The sequence below is a fragment of the Canis lupus genome, chromosome 19 (assembly GCF_011100685.1).
Source record: "Canis lupus familiaris isolate Mischka breed German Shepherd chromosome 19, alternate assembly UU_Cfam_GSD_1.0, whole genome shotgun sequence".
Taxonomy (NCBI): Eukaryota; Metazoa; Chordata; class Mammalia; order Carnivora; family Canidae; genus Canis; species Canis lupus.
Window position 1 is genome coordinate 18,655,002 of NC_049240.1, and position 20,931 is coordinate 18,675,932.

At 35.5% G+C, this 20,931-nt stretch overlaps 1 protein-coding gene and 1 long non-coding RNA gene across 5 annotated transcripts in view; one reads left to right on the plus strand and one right to left on the minus strand.

Moving 5' to 3' along the window:
- Positions 1–7,882: 7,882 nt before the first annotated feature.
- Positions 7,883–20,931, minus strand: part of KIAA1109 (transmembrane protein KIAA1109 homolog) — a 210,643-nt gene continuing 197,594 nt past the window's right edge. For all 4 annotated transcript variants that reach the window (XM_038564744.1, XM_038564745.1, XM_038564747.1 and 1 more), the window contains 9 exons: positions 20,410–20,567; positions 20,116–20,308; positions 19,689–19,906; positions 17,037–17,288; positions 16,171–16,374; positions 14,629–14,823; positions 14,062–14,196; positions 10,940–11,105; positions 7,883–8,604 (listed from right to left, as the gene is read on the minus strand). In XM_038564744.1, coding sequence (XP_038420672.1) covers positions 8,388–8,604; positions 10,940–11,105; positions 14,062–14,196; positions 14,629–14,823; positions 16,171–16,374; positions 17,037–17,288; positions 19,689–19,906; positions 20,116–20,308; positions 20,410–20,567 — 1,738 coding nt within the window. In that variant the 3' untranslated portion in view covers positions 7,883–8,387. The remainder of the gene's footprint in view (positions 8,605–10,939; positions 11,106–14,061; positions 14,197–14,628; positions 14,824–16,170; positions 16,375–17,036; positions 17,289–19,688; positions 19,907–20,115; positions 20,309–20,409; positions 20,568–20,931) is intronic.
- Positions 9,993–20,782, plus strand: LOC119864442. Its single transcript, XR_005373966.1, has 3 exons — positions 9,993–10,603; positions 16,532–16,650; positions 20,396–20,782. It is a non-coding gene; the product is annotated as an uncharacterized LOC119864442 (long non-coding RNA).

Consider the following 20,931-nt stretch of genomic DNA (forward strand, 5'->3'; position numbering starts at 1 on the left):
AGCATTTTGGGGGTGTTCCTGTACTCACATGGCAGTCCACAAGCATCTGACATATGGCCCCCTCCCCACATAGAGGTCGATAGCCAACTGAGGATTTCCCCCATGGACATCTCAATTCCAAGGCCAATTTCTTCAGTCTCTGGACTGGCTAAGCAATTGTTGGTATAATCAGACTTGTCCCTGTACATGGAGGGCAGGGGAAGACCAAAGAAAGAGGTCATTCTAGATTGGTAGGTGGCAGTTTTAATAAGCAAAGAGGACTTCTATATAAGATTTCTCTCAGGTGACAGCCAGATGAGTGGGTTTCTGCATCTACTCATCAAACTTAACAGTTTATGTAGAGACATCGATTGGGTTTAGTCACACCATACAGCTGATTTCCGTACCACCTCACTAACTCAAGGCTGTATCTTTGGGGCAGGTTCTGGGAGTGGGGAAAGCAAGTGGAATTCATATTCTAAGGACAAGGTAGGGAGTGATTGCCAGCTCCAATTCATGGGTCAGTTAACCAGCATGTCTTCCTGATGACCTCCCCCAACAACCCAGAAGTAGAATGCTGGATCATATAATGATTCTATTTTTAATTTTTTGAGGAACCTCATACTGTTTTCATGATTTCTGCACTAATTTACATTCCCATCAATAGTGCACAAGTATATCCTTTTCTTCACAGTCTTGCTAATATTTGCTATTCTCTTTTTGATAACAGCTATTATTATTAAAGTAATATCTCAGTGTGGTTTTGATTTGCATTCCCCTGAGAATAAGTGATGCCGAGCACCTTTTCATATATCTTTTGTCCATCCATACATCTTCTTTGGAAAAATGTCAGTTCAGATCTTCTGCCCGTATTTTAATCAGATTGTTCTGTTTTGTTACTGAGTTGTATTATTTATATTTTATATATTTTTTTGTATATTAACTAACCCTAACCTGGTATATGATTTGTAAATATTTTCTCCATTTCATAGGTTGCTTTTTCCTTTAGTCGATAGTTTCCTTTGCTGTGCAGAAGCTTTTCATTTGATGTTGTCCCACTTGTTTATTTTTGCTTTTGTTGACTTTGCTTTTGGTGTCAAATCCCTCCCAAAAAATCATTGCCTGGATGTTGCACTTTGTTAAATTCCATTCGTGATAAAAATCCTCAACAAAGTAGCTTTAGAGGGAAATACCTCAACATGATAAAGGCCATCTATGAAATACCTAATAGATTCCTAAATGGGGAACAACTGAGAGCTTTTTCTCTATGATCAGGAACAAGACAGGGATGTCCATTCTCACCACTGTTATTTAGCATAGTACTGGAATTACTAGCCACAACAATCAGCAAAAAGAAATAAAAAGAATTCAAAGTGGCAAGAAAGAAGTAAAACTTTCACATGATGACATGATATTCTATATAGAAAACTGAAAAGACTCCACCCAAAAACTGCTAGAACTCATACACAAATTCAGTAATGTCACAGGATGCAAAATCAATTTACAGTGATCTGTTGTATTTCTCTACATCAATAATGAAGCAGCTTCAAAAGAGAAATTAAGGAATCAATCCCATTTACAATTCCACCAAAAACAAGATACATAGGAATAAACCTAACCAATGAGGTGAAAGACCTGTACTCTGAAAACTATAAAACACTGATGAAAGACATTGAAGAAGACACAAAAAATGGAAAGACATATTATATTCATGGATTGGAAGAACAAATATTATTAAAATGTCTATATTACTCAAATCTACACATTTAATGCAATCTGTATCAAAATAATACCAGCATTTTCACAGAGCTAAAAGAAGCCTAAAATTTGTGTGGAACCACAAAAGACCCCGAATAGCCAAAGCAACTTTGAAAAAGAAAAGCAAAGCTGAAGTCATCACAATTCTGGACTTCAAGTTATATTACAAAGTTATATTATCAAAATGGTTTGGTACTGGCACAAATATAGACACAGAGGCCAATGGAACAGAATAGAAAACCCAGAAATAAGCCCACAACTATATGGTTAATTAATCTTCCAGAAAGTAGGAAAGAATATCCAATGGGAAAAAGACCATCTCTTTAATGGTGCTGAGAAAACTGGACAGCAACATACAAAACAATGAAGCTGGACTACTTTCTTACACCATACACAAAAATAAATTCAAAGTGGTTTAAAGACCTACATATAAGGTATGAAACCATAAAACCCCTAGAGGAGAAAACAGGCAGTAACCTCTTTGACATGGGCTATAGCAACTTCCTTCTAGATCCGTTTCCTGAGGCAAGGGAGACAAAAACAAAAAGTGTTGGGACTTCATCAAAACAAAAAGCTTCTGCACAGCAAAGGAAACAATCAACAAAACAAAAACAGCATATCTGATAAAGGGCTAGTATCCAGAACACAAAAAATTTATAAAACTGAACACCCAAAAAACAATTACCTAATTAAAAAATGGGCAGAGGACATTAATATTTTTTCCAAAGATGACATACAGATGGTCAACAGACATAAAAGATGCTCAACATCATGATCATCAGGGAAATAGAAATCAAAACTACAATGAGCTATCACCTCACACAATACAGAATGGCTAAACTCATCAACATAGGGAACAACAGGTGTTGGCTATGTGGAGAAAGGGGAACCCTTTGGCACTGTTGGTGGGAATGCAAACTGGTGCAGCCACTGTGGAAAACAGTATGGAGGTTCTTCAAAGTTTAAGCTACCCTATGATCCAGTAATGTACTATGAGGTATTTACTCAAAAGAATACAAAAATACTAATTCAAAGGGATACATGCACCCAGATGTTTATAGCACCATTATCTACAATAGCTACATGATAGAAACAGCCCAAGCATCTATCAACTGACACATGGATGAAGACTGCCTATTTAAATAATCTGCCAAAACTGTGAAAGGTTTGATATTTTATTCTGCTTGAAAGCTTTACAGTTAGCTTGCCCCAGTTTCATGGATGCTGGTAGAAGATGCTAAGACTCCTGGGTCAGAGACTAAGGACTTTATTATTCATGGCATGGTTATCTGCATGTCAACATAGTTCTACTTGTTTCCAGATCACATGGAGGTAGTATGTAGGGGTCCAGATGCATGCTGCATACACAGTGGGGTGTGTTAGAATAGAACTCCGAACTAAGGGAAATCTAATTTTCTATAATGGCAAAGGAGACACTGTATCTTCCAGGGCTGCAAGCAAATCTACTCTTTGCACTGGAGGTAGATATTATCTTTGTTTTTCAAGATTGTCTGCAATACAAATATCCTTGAAATATTTGTAATAAATATTGTGTACAATATTTATTGTCCTGGACTAGGAGCAGTTAGATTTGGAAATGTGGGAGATCGTTGAGAATATCTTCCAACATAATCTGATTTTTTTGGTTTTTGGGTGTTGAGTTTGTTAAGTTCTCCCATTCCATAGGTTGCCTTTTAGCTTTGTTAGTTTCCTTTCCTGCGTAGAAGCTTTTTATCCTGATGAAGTCCCAATAGTCCATTTTTGCTTTTGTTTCCCTTGCCTCTGGAGACATGTCTAGTAGAAAGTTGCTGTGGCTGAGATCACAGAAGTTGCTGCCTGTGTTTTCCTCTAGGGTTTTGATGGTTTCCTGTCTCACATTTAGGTCTTTCATCCATTTTGAATTGTGTGTGCGTGTGTGTGTGTGTGGTGTAACAAAGTGGTCCAGTTTCATTCTTCTGCATGTGGCTGTCCAATTTCCCCGACACCATTTGTTGAAGAGACTTTTTTTCCATTGGATATTCTTTCCCGCTTTGTTGAAGATTAGTTGGCCATAGAGTTGAGGGTCCATTTCTGGGTTCTGTTCCATTTTCTATATCTCTGTTTTGTTTTGTTTTGTTTTGTTTTTTTCCAGTAACATATTGTCTTGATTACAGCTTTGTAATGCAACTTAGTCTGGAATTGTGATACCTCCAGCTTTGGTTTTCTTTTCAGCATTACTTGGCTATTCAGGGTTTTTTCTTGTTTCATACAAATTTTAGAATTGTTTGTTCTAGCTCTGTGAAGAATGCTGGTGTTATTTTGATAGGAATTGTGTTGAATGTGTAGATTGCTGTGGGGAGTTACAGACATCTTAACAGTATTTGTTCTTCCAATCCATGAGCATGGAATGCTTTTCTGTTTCTTTGTGTCTTCAGTTTCTCTCATAAGTGTTTTACAGTGTTCAGAGTACAGATCTTTTACCTCTTTGGTAAGGATTATTCCTAGGTATCTTATTGTTTTGGGTGCAGTTGTAAGCCAGTTGCCAAGAGAAATCAATTCCTTGATTTTTCTTTCTGCTGCTTCATCCTTTGGTGTTTAGAGATGCAACATACTTCTGTGCATTGATTTTATATCCTGTGGCTTTGTTGAATTCTTATATCAGTTCTAGCAATTTTTTTAGTGGACTTTTTCAAGTTTTATACCTAGAGTATACTGTCATCTGTGAAGAATGAAAGTTTGACTTCTTCCTTGATGATTTGGATGCCTTTTATTCTTTCTGTTGTCTGATTTGCAGAGGCTAGGACTTGTTGAACAGCAGTGGTGAGAATGGACATCTCAGTTTTGTTTGTTTGTTGTTGTTGTTGTTTTTGATAAGTCTGGCTAGGAGTTTACCAATCTTGTTAATTCTTTCTAAGAGCCAGCTCCTAGGAGGCCTGGGTAGCTCAGTGATTGAGCATCTGCCTTTGGCCTAGGGCATGATCCCAGGATCTGGGATCGAGTCCCTTATTGGGCTCCTTGCATGGAGCCTGCTTCTCCCTCTGCCTTTGTCTCTGTCTCTTCTCCTTCTGTTTTAAACAAAACAAAACAAGAACCAGCTCCTAGTTTCATTGATTTGTTCTACTGTGTGTTTTTTTTTAATTTTGATATTGATTTCTGCTATAATCTTTATTATTACTCTTATCCTGCTGGATTTAGGGTTTATTTGCTTTACTTTTCCCACCTCCTTTAGGTATAAGGTTAGGTTGTCTATTTGAGACTTTTCTTCTTGAGAAAGGCCTGTATTGCTCTATATTTCCCTCATAGAACTGCCTTTCCTATATCCCAAAGGTTTTGGACTGTCATGTTTTCATTTTTATTTGCTTCCATGTATTTTTTTTAAAGATTTTATTTATTCATGAGAGAGAGAGAGAGAGGGAGAGAGAGAGAGAGAGGCGCAGAGACACAGGCTGAGAGAGAAACAGGCTCCATGCAGGGAGCCCGACGTGGGACTCGATTCCGAGTCTCCAGGATCACGCCCTGGGCTGAAGGCAGACGCTAAACCACTGAGCCACCCGGGCTGCCCCCTTCCATGTATTTTTTAAGTTCTTTAATTTCCTGGTTGACTCATTCTTTAGTAGGATGTTTTTTAACCTCCATGTATTTGTGGTCCTTCCAAATTTTCTCTTGTGATTGACTTCAAGTTTTATAGCTTTGTGGTCTGAAAATATGCATGGTATGATCTCAATATTTTTTTTTACCGTCCACTCCTTCTTCCCTTCTTCTTCCCACTCTTCTTCTTCTACACCTCCTATGATACAGATATTATTTTTCTTTATGGAATCACTGAGTTTTCTGAGTCTACCTTTGTGATCTTTTTCTTTCCCTCTTCTTATAGCTTCATTATTTTCCATGATTTTACCCTCTATATCACCTATTCTCTAGCCTGCCTCTTCAGTCTTCATTGTAATCTTATTCAGTTTTGCATCTCAATTACAGCATTTTTTTTTTTTTTTTATTTCAGCCTGACTAGTTTTTAGGTCTTTATCTCTGCAGCAAGAGTTTCTCTGGTTTCTTCTATGCTTCTTTCAAACCAAGCTAGTAGTCTTATGACTCTTGGTCTAAATTCTTGTTCAGATATATTTCTTATATCTGCTTTGAGCAAGTGTCTAGCTGTGATATCTTCCTGACCTTTCTTTCAGGGAGAATTCCTCCATTTTGTCATTTTGGCCAAGTTTCTCTCTTTTGCAGCAGGTTATGAAAGTTTGTTGTTTCCTGTACCTCAGAGTAACATTAAAAAGAGTACATTTTAAAGTACATTAAAAAGAGGTCATATACTGTTCAGGGCCTGGCAGTTTAGGAAGTGTTTCTGGTGTAGGCTGTGTGCACTCTGCTCTTGGGTTTTGGCTTCTCTTTCCCACTGGTCAGTCCCCTGCAGAGTTCCTCCTTGCCTGCAGTGGGGACTGTTTGGACCTTTATTTAAAAAAGCATGAAGAAAAAGGAAAAAAAAAAAAAGCCTAATTCAAAGAGAGACAGAAGGAAAAGGAACAACAACAAAAAAGTGATAACACAGACTATAAGCTTAATCCCAAAGAAAGAAAAAATAAAGTGAAAAAACAAGCCTGATTCCCCAAAAAAGAGAAATGGAAATGAAAAAACAAAAACTATAAGCCCAATTCCAAAGGAAAAAAAAGAGTAAGAAAAAAAACATAGCTTGGTCCTATTTCCACCAGAACTGAAGAGGATGCTGTGAGGCACCGTTTGATCAGTAGACTTGGTGCTTGCGCTGTGCTGCCTCTGTGGCTCTTCTGGGGGAGAGGTCTGCTGCAGTGGCTCACAATCAATCCTGCCTTGGTTAAAAAAAAAACAAAAACAAGAAAACAGAAAACAAAACAAAAAAAAACACTTGCCTATCACAAGGGGGCGGGGTTTGAGGTAAGCAGCTCTTACCTCTACTGGAAGCTGCTGTGTTACTGAAGTCCAACTGTGTTGGTAGAAAGGGTAATATGTGCCACCCCACTCTCATCCAGGGACAAGGGGCTCTCACATACCCTGCTGTTCAGGAGCCCTCACAGAAAAGCAAGGGCTTCCAGTGTGCCTGGCATCACAGCTCTCCTGCATTTTATGTTTGGCATGGCTGGGATTCAAAATTCCAAATCTAAGAGCCAGCACCACTCAGATCTGCTTCCTCCTCCAGGTGAGTTTTGTGCTCTCTGACTAGTGCCCTTGTCTCACAAAAACAGTCCACACCTGCATGGTATGTGGAGGCTATGCTGTGGCACCACGAAAAGCAGTGACTGGGTTATCTACCCTGTGCACACACCTTTGTCCCCTGCCAGTGAAGAGCCATTTGTTGGTACCTGCAAGGTCTTTTGTCCTTTGAGAGGCAATATACCCTCTTCCAAATGTACTCCAGGAAAGGGAATGATTTTTCTTCCAGTGCAACTCAAAAGATCCTTGTACCACTTTGTGTGTGCTCTGAACCAGAGCCCTCCTCCCTTGGGGCACAGGCTACAGCTCCACTCTGGTGAAAACTTGAGTTTGAGCTCCACTCGCTGTTTGCAAAAAACCTGCAACACTCAGTTCCCTTGTCTCCCCAGTCTGTGGTGAGAGAGGTTTTCTTCTTGTGCAAAACTGGTGCTGCACTCTCTCAGCACTCCCCGCCCTCTCCAGGAAAGGGTTCCCTCCCTCCACAGCTGGACAGTTTTTCTCTCCCACAGTTTACTTCCATGCATCTTGTACCTGCCATGCTGTCTCCCTCCCAACCATGGAGATTCTACTTCCAATCCTCAGATGGATCTCCTGAATATTCCAAGTGACCTGACTTCAATACAGCTATGTTTGAGGGTAGAGGAAAGCCCAGAGTCCCCCTTCTCCATCTTAACTCCTCCCCCAAGGATATTATTTATTTATTTCAGGGATAGCTGGGGGGGTGGGGGGACAGAGGTAGAGGGATGAGTGGATGCTGTGCTGAGCATAAAGCCAGAGGCAGGGCTTGATCTCATGACCCTGAGATTGTGTGACCTGAGCTGAAATCAGGTCAAGAGTCCAATGCTTAACTGACTAAGCCACCAAGGCACCCTATGATTTAATTTTTTAATATCATCTATGAAAACATTCAGTAACAGGATAGGTATCTATTATAAAAATAAGCTACCCAAAGAATAGCGACTCAGAGATAACTACAGAGTGAAATCAATTATTGTGACTTTATTACAATAGTTACAAACAATATTTTAGTGGTAATCATATCACATTTACTCAAACTATATACAAATAGGTATTTTACAAGACTATATTTAAAAAAAAAAAAGCAATTAATGACCAAAAAAAAAAAAATCACATTATGAACAAGATTTTTCTAAAAGTTATGGCCAATAACAAAAATTCACAGTTACTCTGAAAATATTTTAAAGATGCAGGAATCATATTGCACATAATATAATCATAAACCTTATGGAGTAGATTTATATATTTTAATCTAGGTTTTCACAAAATTTACATTATCATGCAATACTTCACTGTATACAGAATGCTGGAACTAGAATAAACAACTTACAAACTTTCAATATAATGGCCACAAAATTAGTTATTTTAAGTTATACTGAAAATAATTTTACTATACAAAAAAAAAACACTCCAGTGTAATAAAACTTAACGGACACAATCATAATTTGTTCACAGATCAAGTGATTTTAGTGTTCTTCTTTGTCTTTTCCTTTCTTTTCCTTTTCATCCTGTAGTGCAGTACCCAGTTTTTTTATAAGAACTGATAGAACCTTGTCAAGTGGATCCATGACTCCTCTTTGAAGCCATTTAGGAATAGTAGTCCTGGCATGATGGAAGCCCAGTTTTTGAAGAATATAATCAACACCTACTGGATCAATCTTTCTTCCAGTCCAAGAAATTAATCTAAAATTACAGATAATAAGTAATAAGCAGTAGGTTCAGGAATATCATAAGCCTCTTTCAGATGTCCGAGGCAGACTTCTCTCAGTAGGTGTGACTGAATGATCTAAGCTGCAATTCCTGGGTTTACAGCATTCGAAAAATGTGATTATAAGTATCCCTGAGAGCCTACACAGCAGTGGAATTTAGTGAATTTCATTCTGATTATTTTAGGCCTCTTAAGTTACAGAGTCATCTTGACATTTAAAGAACATTTGGTTCATTCTAAAAGACATTAATGTAATGGGAGGAATCATTTTACAACGTGTACATGTATCAAATTATGACGCTGTCCACTTAAAATATCTTACATGTTTTGTCAATTATACCTCAATAAAGCTGAGAAAAAAATGAGTTCGGCATATATGTGGCCTAATGGGGGGAAAAAGGCCAAAATTTCCTAAACATGTTTAAAGAAAGAATCATTTTCTCCCAATTCCTAGTATTTCCTTCTATTTAGAGGAACAGCCATTAGTGAAACACTCCTGGCTCCCTGCTCCTGTATTAAGGATTTATCTGACTGGCAAGTTAACAGAGGAACTGGGTCGTGTAGTTCAGTACTGTCTTCCCTGCCTTCTCTTAAGAGCCACGCATTTTGCTCCATTGCTTGGTCCAAAAGGTTTCTCAAGGACAGGCCTCTAAATAGGTTAGTGGAAGACTGTTAGAGGCTGCTTATGGCTAGGTGAGTCCATGAGTTCACAGGGCTGCCGACTGCAGAACTCAAGGTGGGGGCGGGCACACAACTCTGGTGTTCTGCATCGTGAAAAGCCTGTAGTTAAGTCCAAACTTGGACTTTGTAGTAGAGGCCACGGTTGCCGGACATCAAACCACATTCACGGTTAAGAGCTTTGTCACTACTAAAACTGTTACTTTCATTCTCAGCTGCCTCTCTCTCACTGTTTTAATTGCTTCTGAACTTGGGTAAGGAAAAGGGAGTATTAAGCGCTGATCTACTAAGACTCTAATAGTTATAAGCATTTTGTGTTAACTCATTTAACCATTGTAACAACCCTACAAGGTAGTAATACTGTTCACCAAATTTTTCTTAGGAGACAAGTGAAGCAGAAATAGGTCCTTTGGCAAGATCATTTAGTTTACTATGCTATCTATACAACTGAACTTAGAGCCAGAACTCTTCAACATGCTCTCCACCATACCGTATTAACTAGTCTCTTGGTGGTATGCTTAAAAAAAAAAAAAAAAAGGAAGAATGGCAAATTAAACTATTTACACTCATTTTAAATTAAGATACTTAATTTCATCATAGATTTATAAAATCAAAACAAATTTTCTAAGTAGTTTTCTGCATCAGGATCTTTGCAGTATTTTAATTTTCTTCTGAGTATTGACAGTTAATACTTCTATATACTGTTAATACCAAATTTTATTATATACAAATTAACACAAAGTCACTACTTTCTGCTTATACAAGACTCCACTGTAAAATGGATGTTTTGTTGCTTTAGAATTATTTCGTGGCATAAATGAGTAACAGCCTTATCTAAATGAAATCCGTATTGTTCTGTAGAAATGTTGTGCTGGAGTATGATGGATTTTTTTTGATACTGTTATTCCGTGATTTAGATGATTAAAAGTTGATTAACAAAGCAGAGGAGAGGAAAGGGGAAAATGATAGGAAGGTTATGAGTGGTAACTGTAAACAAGGACATACAAGTACCACTAGTTAGAGCAGCCATTTTAAATGTAATTAAAACTAGGAAATACGTTTGAAATTTTAATATGAAAATAAGTTGATGTAACTGGGATCATGATTTTAGTAGAACATGTCTCTAAACAAACCTGAATCTGACAGCATTAAATTCAACATTTGAGGGATAGTTCTATATTGCTTAGCATGCAGAAAGTCATTGTGATGCTCTAAGTTCCATTACACTGTCATGACATATGTGAGAAGTTTGTTACCATATCTTTCCAAACTAAGAAACAAAAAAGTTTACTGCAGGTACCTCAAATACTTGAAAATAACATCCTGGTAAAAAAGATGGTAAAGAAAATAACATCAATAGTGGAGGTGGAGTTATTATATTTTAGTGATTAACAGAATGCCACAGAGTGGAGAGTGCTGAGCTAGGTGTGATGTTTGAGCTTCTTTTGCCTTGCAGTAGAAGCACTTAAAAAAGCAGAATGGAGCAGAAACATAGCCAGAAGTTAGAGATGTCATAAGTAGCTAACGTCTAAAACAGGTTTTTGGTAAACTGTATTTAACTTGCTACATTTATAACCTTTTACTCATGATAATCTTGTAGGATACAGGTAAATATATACACCCACTACTTACCTAAGAGTGGGTTCTAGATGCCATGTGTTACACATAAAGTCTCTCCAGTCCACAGTAGTATAAGTGATGCTGTCCTCTCTATCTTTGTCAGAGGAATTGTCATCATGTATAATAATTGGACTTTTCTGTCCTGGTCGAGTAGATAAAATCCGAGGTGGAAAAATGGCTATAATGAAAATGAAAATGGTAGATTAATATTGCAAATATGTATCTTATAAATGTATCTTAAATCACCATATGAACAGTATAATTGGCTCCATTTTACTTATGAACTGGCCAAAGCCTCATTTAATTACATTTCTGAAAAACTAGTATTTTAAAATAAGCCATAAATAACTGCCAATTATTGGTATTTCTTAAAGACAATATAAAAGTTAACATCTCATTATTTTTGAGGAATAGCATATAATTTACACATATTTGTGTGCTTAAAACTAATAGTAAAGAATGCCAAGACTTATTTGACAGCAAGCATAGGGCATTGAAACTGAGGCTTCTTAAAGAATGGCTACAGGTGGACACTTTTTTAACAGCTTTATTGAGATATCATACAGTTCACTCATTTAAAGTGTACCACTTAATAGTTTTAGGATGTTAATGTCTCTCGATATATTTGAACACTGGTAGTAACTTAGGAGCTTTTTATGCAAGCAGCCTTTCACTCTTTATAGTGAAGACTCCAGTGTTTTATGAAAGACAAGTTCTTTTTACACTGGTGATCAAAATATATACAAAATTAAAATAAAATCTGAGACAAAGGTAGCTTTCATATGACAAACTCTAATATGTGTAGTATTAGAATAAAAGTTCAAGACACAAATTAGGCATAAAATAACAGATAAACTATGTAATATCCAGGCATTATATAACTCTGGTTTTAACTTTGTTGTGAATTGGTAGTAAGGATGACATATTGATTGGGACTGAGCCTAGGATAAATCTGTACTTATCACACTACAGAAGAGTATAAATGTCTTCAGTTATTGCCTGCTCACAATTGCTCTGCTTTTATTACTGGTAGTGGTTACAGTGCTACAATCTATCTTGATTTTCTAGAAATATGTTGATTCTGGTCTAGCCTTACATGCTGTTAAAAATTAGGCATGTTTATCCCAATTTTGAACAGAACTGCTTTTAGTTTTTAATAACAAAATATAGCTATTAAAATATTTTTACTTATAATTGAAATTCCCATAGATAATGTAACACTAGGTCATTGAAGTCTGATAATCAAGTTCCCATTTCCTTTTTTCCTATTGAAAGAGTGTTATACAGGTTTGCTTTTCTACTTTTAATTTCAATATAATTTACACATAATATTAAATGTTTCAGGTGTACAACATAGTGATATAGCAATAAATATGCATTTTGAAATGCTTGCCAGAAGTGTATTATAGTATTATTGACGATACCCCTTGTGCTGTACTTTTTATTCCCATGACTTATTTTATAACTAGAGGTTTGTATCTCTTAATCCCCCTTGTCCATTTTGCCCATCTTGCCACTCCTCTCCCCTTTAGCAACTGCTAGTTTGTTCTCAGTCTTTTCTCTCTTTTTTGTTGTACAGCAGTTTGTATTTAATAAGTGTTTTTTTTTTTTAATGTGCACAGTTCATGACAGATCAAGACCAACACAATATTTCATAAAATTACAAAGATTTCACAAATAACTGCGAGAAAGAAATCTGGCAGGTTTTTATATAGACATAGACTAGAAAAGAATTCTGAACTTCGCAGGTTTTCTTAGAGTCTGTTTTTTTTTTCCACGTGAAGTTTAACTATTAAAACAGAGAAAAACAAGGGGATTACTAGGGACTGGTGTATGTTGGTGCTATAAGTGAAGACAGGATTTACTTGTATATAATATTTCCTATTATATAGTTTCAGTCATTTAAGTTTCAACTAGTATCTCATAGATTCCTCCAGCCATCATTACTGCTTTTACTCTCAGGATTTTTGGCACATCTAGATGAATTCTAATGGAACAGCAATTCAGTCTATGCTATGCTACGTTTGCATTGATTTTTGATAATCTGTTTCTTCACTCAAACATTTATCATGAGGCTATTTTGAAATACCTGCTAGAAAAATTTTATAGCTTTGTTCATTAGGAAAATGAAGAATTATAGGGTGACCTAAACAAATAGCATGTATTCCAAGCAATTAAAAAAAAATCACATCTGTCATTTTACTACTATATATTCATATATTTGTGTAATATATACTTACTGGGTGCATAAAGACCATATATTTGGATATCATTCCATATCATTATATTTCAGCCTACCCCATTCTTTTAAACAGCTACAGAGTATTCCATTCCATTATACGGACACCATAATATATTCAACCAGTTCCATACAGATATTAGGGTTACCATTTGTTTCTTAACAGACAAACATGTCAATTTCTAGTGAGTAAGCCAATGTTAGCTAGCTCATAAAAACAAAACACTACCACTGAAGTCTAATTTATTTATTTAAAAAATGTTCTCTGCATTCCAAACAGATTTATCTAACTTAATTCAGTTTTCCTGACAATGTATATAATTCATGCTATTCATTATGTAGTTGTTTCTTTAGCCACTTCGCTTTGACTATCAGTATTTCCTTAAAGAGATTTTCTTTCTCATCCTACAGGGCCTGATAATGTACATAACATATATGGAAACATTTTGTAAAGTATAAAACACCATCCAGGGATGCCTGGGTGGCTCAGTAGTGAGCACCTGCCTTTGACTCAGGGCATGATCCCAGGTCTGGGGATCGAGTCCCGCATCAGGCTCCCTGCGAGAAGCCTGCTTCTCCCTCTGTCTATGTCTCTGCCTCTCTCTGTCTCTCATTAATAAATAAATAAAATCTTAAAACACACACACACACACACACACACACACACCATCTAGTGTGAGTTATGTATAAAAGTATCATGGACATAGCAGACACTCAGAATGTCTGTCACATAGTTTTACTAACATATTATTGATATTTATTTCATTGATTGATATTTATAATTTAAAGGAAGGAGACAGAACGCATTTTACCATTAGACCATAAAAATCCATATAAATGGTACTGACAACGGCCTTTCCTGAAATGGGAAAGAAAAAAAGAATATGCTACCCACCTTTTTCTTTTTCCTTAAGATAAGCAGACACTAAATCATGAAGGAACATGATGAGCTCAGCATCCATAGTCACACAAATGTGGTCAGTGAACTCTGTCACCACACTACATTCTACCTTCGGCTTCAGGCTGGCATCTGCAATGGCAAAGTTCTATAGTAAAATATTTCTTAAGTCCCTTTCACTTCCTGTTAATAACAAGCGACATGGGTTCATGTAAATGCATCCATTTAAATGCAACTACAAATGCAACTAGAACTGAGTAGTTTCTATATGTGATTTACAAATGATAATAGTTTACTGAGTACTTTCCAAGTACATGCCATTTATTAAAATGCATAAAAACCCTATGCATGAAATCCTGTTATTTTCCTCCCATGTCACTGAGGAGAAAGAGGCACAAATGGATCAAATTATATGCCAGAAGTCATATAGCTGGTAAGAAAATTTGACTAAACAAATCAATTTCATTAGACTATATTACTATTACACAGACAACCTACGCAAAACCCGTAATTCAAAGTTCCTTTAGAATTTTCTTAGTAACTTTAGAAACTTTTTCCACATACCCTGTAATGAAGGTTCCTGTGGTTCTTGAACATGAATGGATTTAAATTCAAGCTGCATCCTTGGTAATGCAAAAATAGTTTCTGTTTCATGATTGTAGCTAGAACCTCCTCTGAATCCACTCAACAAACTAGAATTCTTCACTGTAGTGCTATTCTCAGTGTTATTAGCATCAACGTTACGAAGTAGGTTTAGCTCTACATGGACAATAATAAAGACAAGAAGAATCAAATTAAACCAACAGGCAATGATAAACCTATAGCTTTCATGACACTATTATACATAGAATTTTTATCATTTTAGAAGCTGGAAAATAATGACTTACATTTTTAAAAATAGAGCCATATAAAGTTTTGGTCTTGAGAAAATTATAAATATAAATATAAATAAATATAAATAAAAATATGCAGTGTTTTACATATATATATATATATATATATATGATAGTGATGTATATCACTATTCTCAAGACAAAAGCTTTATAACATAATTTTGGATAAATCTAATACATTTTGGTTTTGTTTCTCAAATTTAAAACTTTAAAATTATTTTTAACTAAATTAATGTCTAAATTTAAGGATTTCATTAAGCTTAGAGATCTCTAGATTGTTTTACCCTTACAGAATTTGCAATTAAATATGTTCTTGACCTTGAATTAAGGTAGAAGTCTTGATTTTTCCCAACATAAGTGCTATGGTTTCCTTAGAAAACCTAGCAGTTTTCAGGTATATAGCTAGCAGTGCAGTTTGCTAATACTCCATGGTATCCCAGCCAAAAAGAACTCCCTCCTCCAAAATCTCTCTTTGGAAGGTATAATATTCAATATAAAATAGTTAATACATGCATAATCTTCTAATTCACTTCCTTATCATTCTTTGTTCCTAAAACATTTTTAATAGGCCTAATCCCTGGTGCAGCCTATTCCATAATAATTATTTTCAGTGGGGCACAAGTCATCTTTCCCATTTTGAAAGATGGTTATTTTTACGTAAAACATTCCAGTCTTAGCAAGTCTCAATCAGTCACTCTTCCAATACAGATGACATAGTTGGTAAAATCAGTACTTAAACCCACAAAATAAGAATTTTCTGGCTACATTATTACCAGACTGGTGATTCTAATCAAATGGGAAAACTCATCATACTCCCCTTAAACTTGTTTCGTAGGAATATTATTAAGTTTCATTTTATTCCAACCAACCCAAACCTTAAAAGTTTGTGGAATTCAGTGACTTAATTGTGTAGTAACTTTACCAAACTTGTGATGTTAAGCATCAAAGAAAAAATATTTTTCTAACTATAATAAACTTCATTTAAACCAATTATTTGGAATGTTTTCAGTTACATCTAAAATAATTTTTAGTCTGAGATTTTGCACTATCAGAGTGGTGAATTATGTACTAATATTGTCATTTATGTCATCATGAGTAAAATGCAACTAGTTTAATTAAAAAATGAAAATTTTCCCTCCACTTAAATTCTAAATGGAGGCAACAGAGCCCCAGACACAGAAAACAAATCTCTCCAAAGAAATAGACTTTTAACCTTCATTCCTTGTGGCTGTAACATAATTGAACCATTCTTTTACACTTGCTACTCCATGGGGTGGATTTTCATGGCGACGTCTTGTTATCTTGGTTATTGTTGCCATAGGACTTTCCAAAGCACCACATGGTTTGGTAACCATGGTATTATGGCCCAGATGAAAATCCAATGTTTGTACAATGTATGTAGAATGATCACTAGAGCCTAGAAGGAAAAAAAAGTTTTAATGTTAACAAACTATGTTTAGATGCAAGAAAATAGTTGTGGGTCTAGAGTAATAGATTTAGTTAACTCATACATAGATAGGGAAGGGTGTAAAATTGAGAAGAAAAAAATCACATATAATTTTTCTTTCTTTTAGTTATAACTGAATTTATCCCTGGTAAGATGATGAGCATCAACCATTCTTTCCTTCATCATTATGGAACCACAGAATAGGAAATGATAGCTAAAAGATGAGGTTTATCACTGTAAACAGAGGTAAAAGCACAGCCTTATCCATAAAAGTTTTATAATTTAGTTTTGACTATTTCCTTAAGCTACCACCATGTGTCTTTTATGTTTTTATAATATTTATAATAACTATTATGACTGTGGCCAGCCATAGCAGCAGAAACTTTAATTGCCTAGAGTAAGAAACAGAATAGGATGGCAAGCTCAGAATAAGTCCTTCCTCGTGCTCCAGACTTTATAGATACTGACTCACTGGCAGGGAACTCCTTGACATGTCAAGTACATAAGAACAAATAGACATGGACTTCAGAAATATAACAAAAACATATAAAAGATACGAGAAAGGAAAATTTCTCTGTCACCTATAATCATATCAGAAGATAAGAAAAGGTAAAAGTTATGTGTCAGTTTACCATCTTCCCAGATTTTCTGAGCTTCAGTCCAAAAAGCAATATTTGGTTCTTCTAAGTGAAAGAGAGCCCAGGATTTTGAACGGAAATTTGGACCATGAAAACAAGCTAGTGTCATATGATTTCCATGTAAGCTCATTGATCCTCCGAACTGCATTCCATTTTCTGGTAATGGAATCTGAAATAAGGATATGTGACATCCTGATACCACCTTCAATACTCCAGGCCAATGTCGATGATGAGCTGCATCAAGCACTGCAAGAAAACCAAAAACCACTTATCCTCAAGTGTCTCACAAACACCCTGAAAAGCAGGGAGGAAGGCAGAATTTTCTGTATTTTCTACAGCTGAAGTGATACAGGTAAAGGATGAAAATAATCCAATATGTGGTTAACATCAAGCAGAAGCTAATAAAAGTACAGTCTGGGAAAAGATGCTGCATAAGGATGACTAGAATTAAAGAAAGAAGTAACTTGCTAATAATTACAACACCTCTGTAATGATTCATGATTTATAAAGCGCTTGCATGAAATTTGACACAATTCTCACAATAACTCTGTAAATCAGGTATTTCATTTAGATTCAAGTGAAGCAGAAAAGGGGTTAAGTGAACCAGTGACTAGAAGGGCTAGAAATCAAATGGCGATCTCCTAATTTTTTGTACTTGCTTATACCCCTGTTACTCAAAAGTGAGATCTGAGGACCAGCAGCAGCAGCATCACCCAGTGGCTTGTTAGAAGGAAAAAGAGACTCTTAAATCCACCCTAATCTGCATTTTAATGAGATCTCCAGGTGTTTTAGATACACATTACAGTTCAAAAAGCACTAGTTGGATGTAAAATTCGTATTTATATTCTTCATTTATGCCAATAATGTTCGTAGGCTGTTTTCCACAACTCTCATTCCAGATCCAACCAAGGATCATTCATTGTATTTAGTTGGCATGTCTCTTTAGTTTCCTTTAATCTAAAATGGTTTCCTAAGCCTGGTTTGTTTTCCAAGACAAGGACTTTCAAGAATCCAGGCCAGTAGTTTTGAGGAATATCTCTCTAACTTGTTTATAACTGACACCAATTCTAGTTTAAAAGAAATACAGGGATTAGAGGAACAAGATAAATGAGACCACAAGAAAACAACTGAAAAAAATGTAAAAGATAGGACATTCTGCAAGACAACTGGCCAAGTAGCTTCAACAAGTGAGGTCAAGGAACATAACCAGACTTCATCTGTGATCTTAAATCTGATATATTGGTTTGGACAAATCAGTTGTAAGAATAATTTTAAGTCAAATATAGAATGTGGTCAGAAGGCTAGAGGAGATATATACTTTGCAAAGTGGAAAACAATACTGTTCACCAGAAAAAGTTACAAAACAGTATGAACAATATTTTGGTAAAAAGTACACAGGTTTTATAGGTTTATAGAAAATTATCTGAAAGTATATAGTCTAAATTGTTCAGTGATGATTTCTGGGAGGAATGTGATGTTTCTATTTTTTGCTTGTATGTGTTTTCCAGGCTTTTCCAATGCACATGTACTGCTTCTGTGATTATAAAGAGTTACTTAAAATTATCCTGATTCTGACTACTCTTCACCACTTTTACCTCTCTCTAGTTAAAGCTGTCATCATTTGCTGTCAGGACTCTTCTGAAGGCCTCCTTACTATAACTGTGTGTGTAACAACAGTAATGATAATTACTGCAATGATTTCTATTTCCACTCTTAACCACCTGTAGTCTTTTCTGCACAGAGCAACCAGAGTGATTCTTTAAAAAGGAATATCTTGAGAAAGAGTAAATCAAGTATCAAATCTGTTCAGAACTCTCCAGTACTACATATCGTATTCAAAATCTTATCTGTGGCCATTCATGTCTGACATTTTCCTGCTTGCTCACTCTTTTCCACCAAAGTAGTCGCCTTAATGATCCTCAAATAAGCCAAGTTTCTTCTACTGTAGGAGCTTTGCCCTTTTCAACAAATCCCTATGCCTAGAACTCTCTTCCCCAGCAGAGATCTTTCTAGCCTAAAACTTTAAAAGGCTTCTCTGACCACCTTTCTAAACTAGCTAGCCTAACACAGTATTATTCTTCATCTCCTTCTCCTGGTTTTTCAGCACATCTTTTTATCTGAAATTATCTTACATATTTAGTAGCAAATTAATTATGGTCTATCTCTCCATTAGAACAAAGCTTTATGTAGATAATTTTGTCTACTAGTAGACATGCTATGCCTAAAACCATACTTAAGAACATAATTGATTTGCTGATAGAATTATTGAGTGAAAATAATAATCTGTCTCATATAACACAGCTAATAAATCCAAAATCAGACATCCTGATTCCATAGCCCATGCTCTAAACCAGAACATGGTATTGTCATAATCAGTATTCAAGAGCATGGAGTTGGTATGGTTATAGGTGAGTTGTGGCAGGGGGAGGAGGTAATAAATAATGACTTCCCAAATGATGGCCTTTAATTCCATTGGTGGGTAGGAAATCAGGTACTTTGCCGAGTGAATAGAATAATAATAAATAATAATAATATTTACATGGACCACTTTGTAAATATGGTACATAGATATTATTTTAAATTAAGATTGAATACAACATTTAGTGAAAGATAAAGCATATATAAAGGCTTAGTTCTAATTCTTACATTGTTCCTGTGAACTTTTCTCTAAGTTATTTGTCATTGTCTTAGGTGGAAGATATGGAACGGGTCCCCAGGTAGACAAAGCTCGTTTGCTGGTGTCAAACTGTTGTGTAAAAAATTCCTGGAGCTTCATTCCTATTTTTATCAGGTCTGGTGTAGTTGATCGTGATATCATTACTTGGAAAATATCCCACTTCAAATCTCCATGGACAAATATTTCACTAAAGCATAAAACAGAGTTATCATATATCTTATAGAAGATAGCTAAACAACAAGAAAAATTCCCTTCTCCACCCAGATTTTTCATTCATATTAGTTGCATAATATAAAATCATTTTGTAAGAAAAATGAATTGTTTCTCACTGGATAAGAAAAAACCATATTAAGAGCAGTCATAGAAAATATCTAAAAGTAACATTTTACTAAATACCTTTTATCAGTCATGCTCGAATCCAGTGTATTATACAGGTTTACTTTCCATTCATCCTGAAGCTTGAGATCTGCATTACTGAAGATACCCATGAGGATACTTGAGCCCATGTAATCAACTCGAGCTTCAGTAGAACCCATAGTAATCTGAATTTTGTGACTAGGTTGCTGATTTGGATGTTCAGAAATATGAGCTAAAAGAGAAACAAAATAATTACTTTTCATAAAAATGCCTCATGGGGAAAACTTATCAAAATTAATTTTCAAAAACCTGTTTTCAGTTGCTTCAACATACCAACCATCTCCAAAGCATTGACATCTATGGTCCCTCCAACTACTCCTCCTTTAGAATCCAACTGTGATCTTCCCAGACCAACAGACATGCTTATCTCTCGATCTCGATTACTTCCTACTGACAGACGGCCCTGGCTCTTCAAACCACTAGTTGTCCAACTGGAAAAAAGAAAAAGGGTTATTAAGTAGACATATAGTTTTCAATGTCATAAGTTAAAACAGGAATGAGAGGATTTTTTTAAAAGTTTAACAAAATATTTCTTATAAAAACTGTGGTAAATGTTTGAATATTGATAATAAAGCTTTCTTCATAGCAAATTACACTATTTTCCTTATAATTTTCTTTTTAGAATACTATATTCCATGCCACTTTATATTACAGTACCTTTAGAATAAAGCCATTTTCAAAATAAAGAAACTTACAGCTTTTTTCTACTGTCTCAAACATTTCAGTATTAAAAAGGTTTTATTTTTTTATTTTTTTTTTATTTTTTTTTTAATTTTTTTTTAAAAAGGTTTTAAA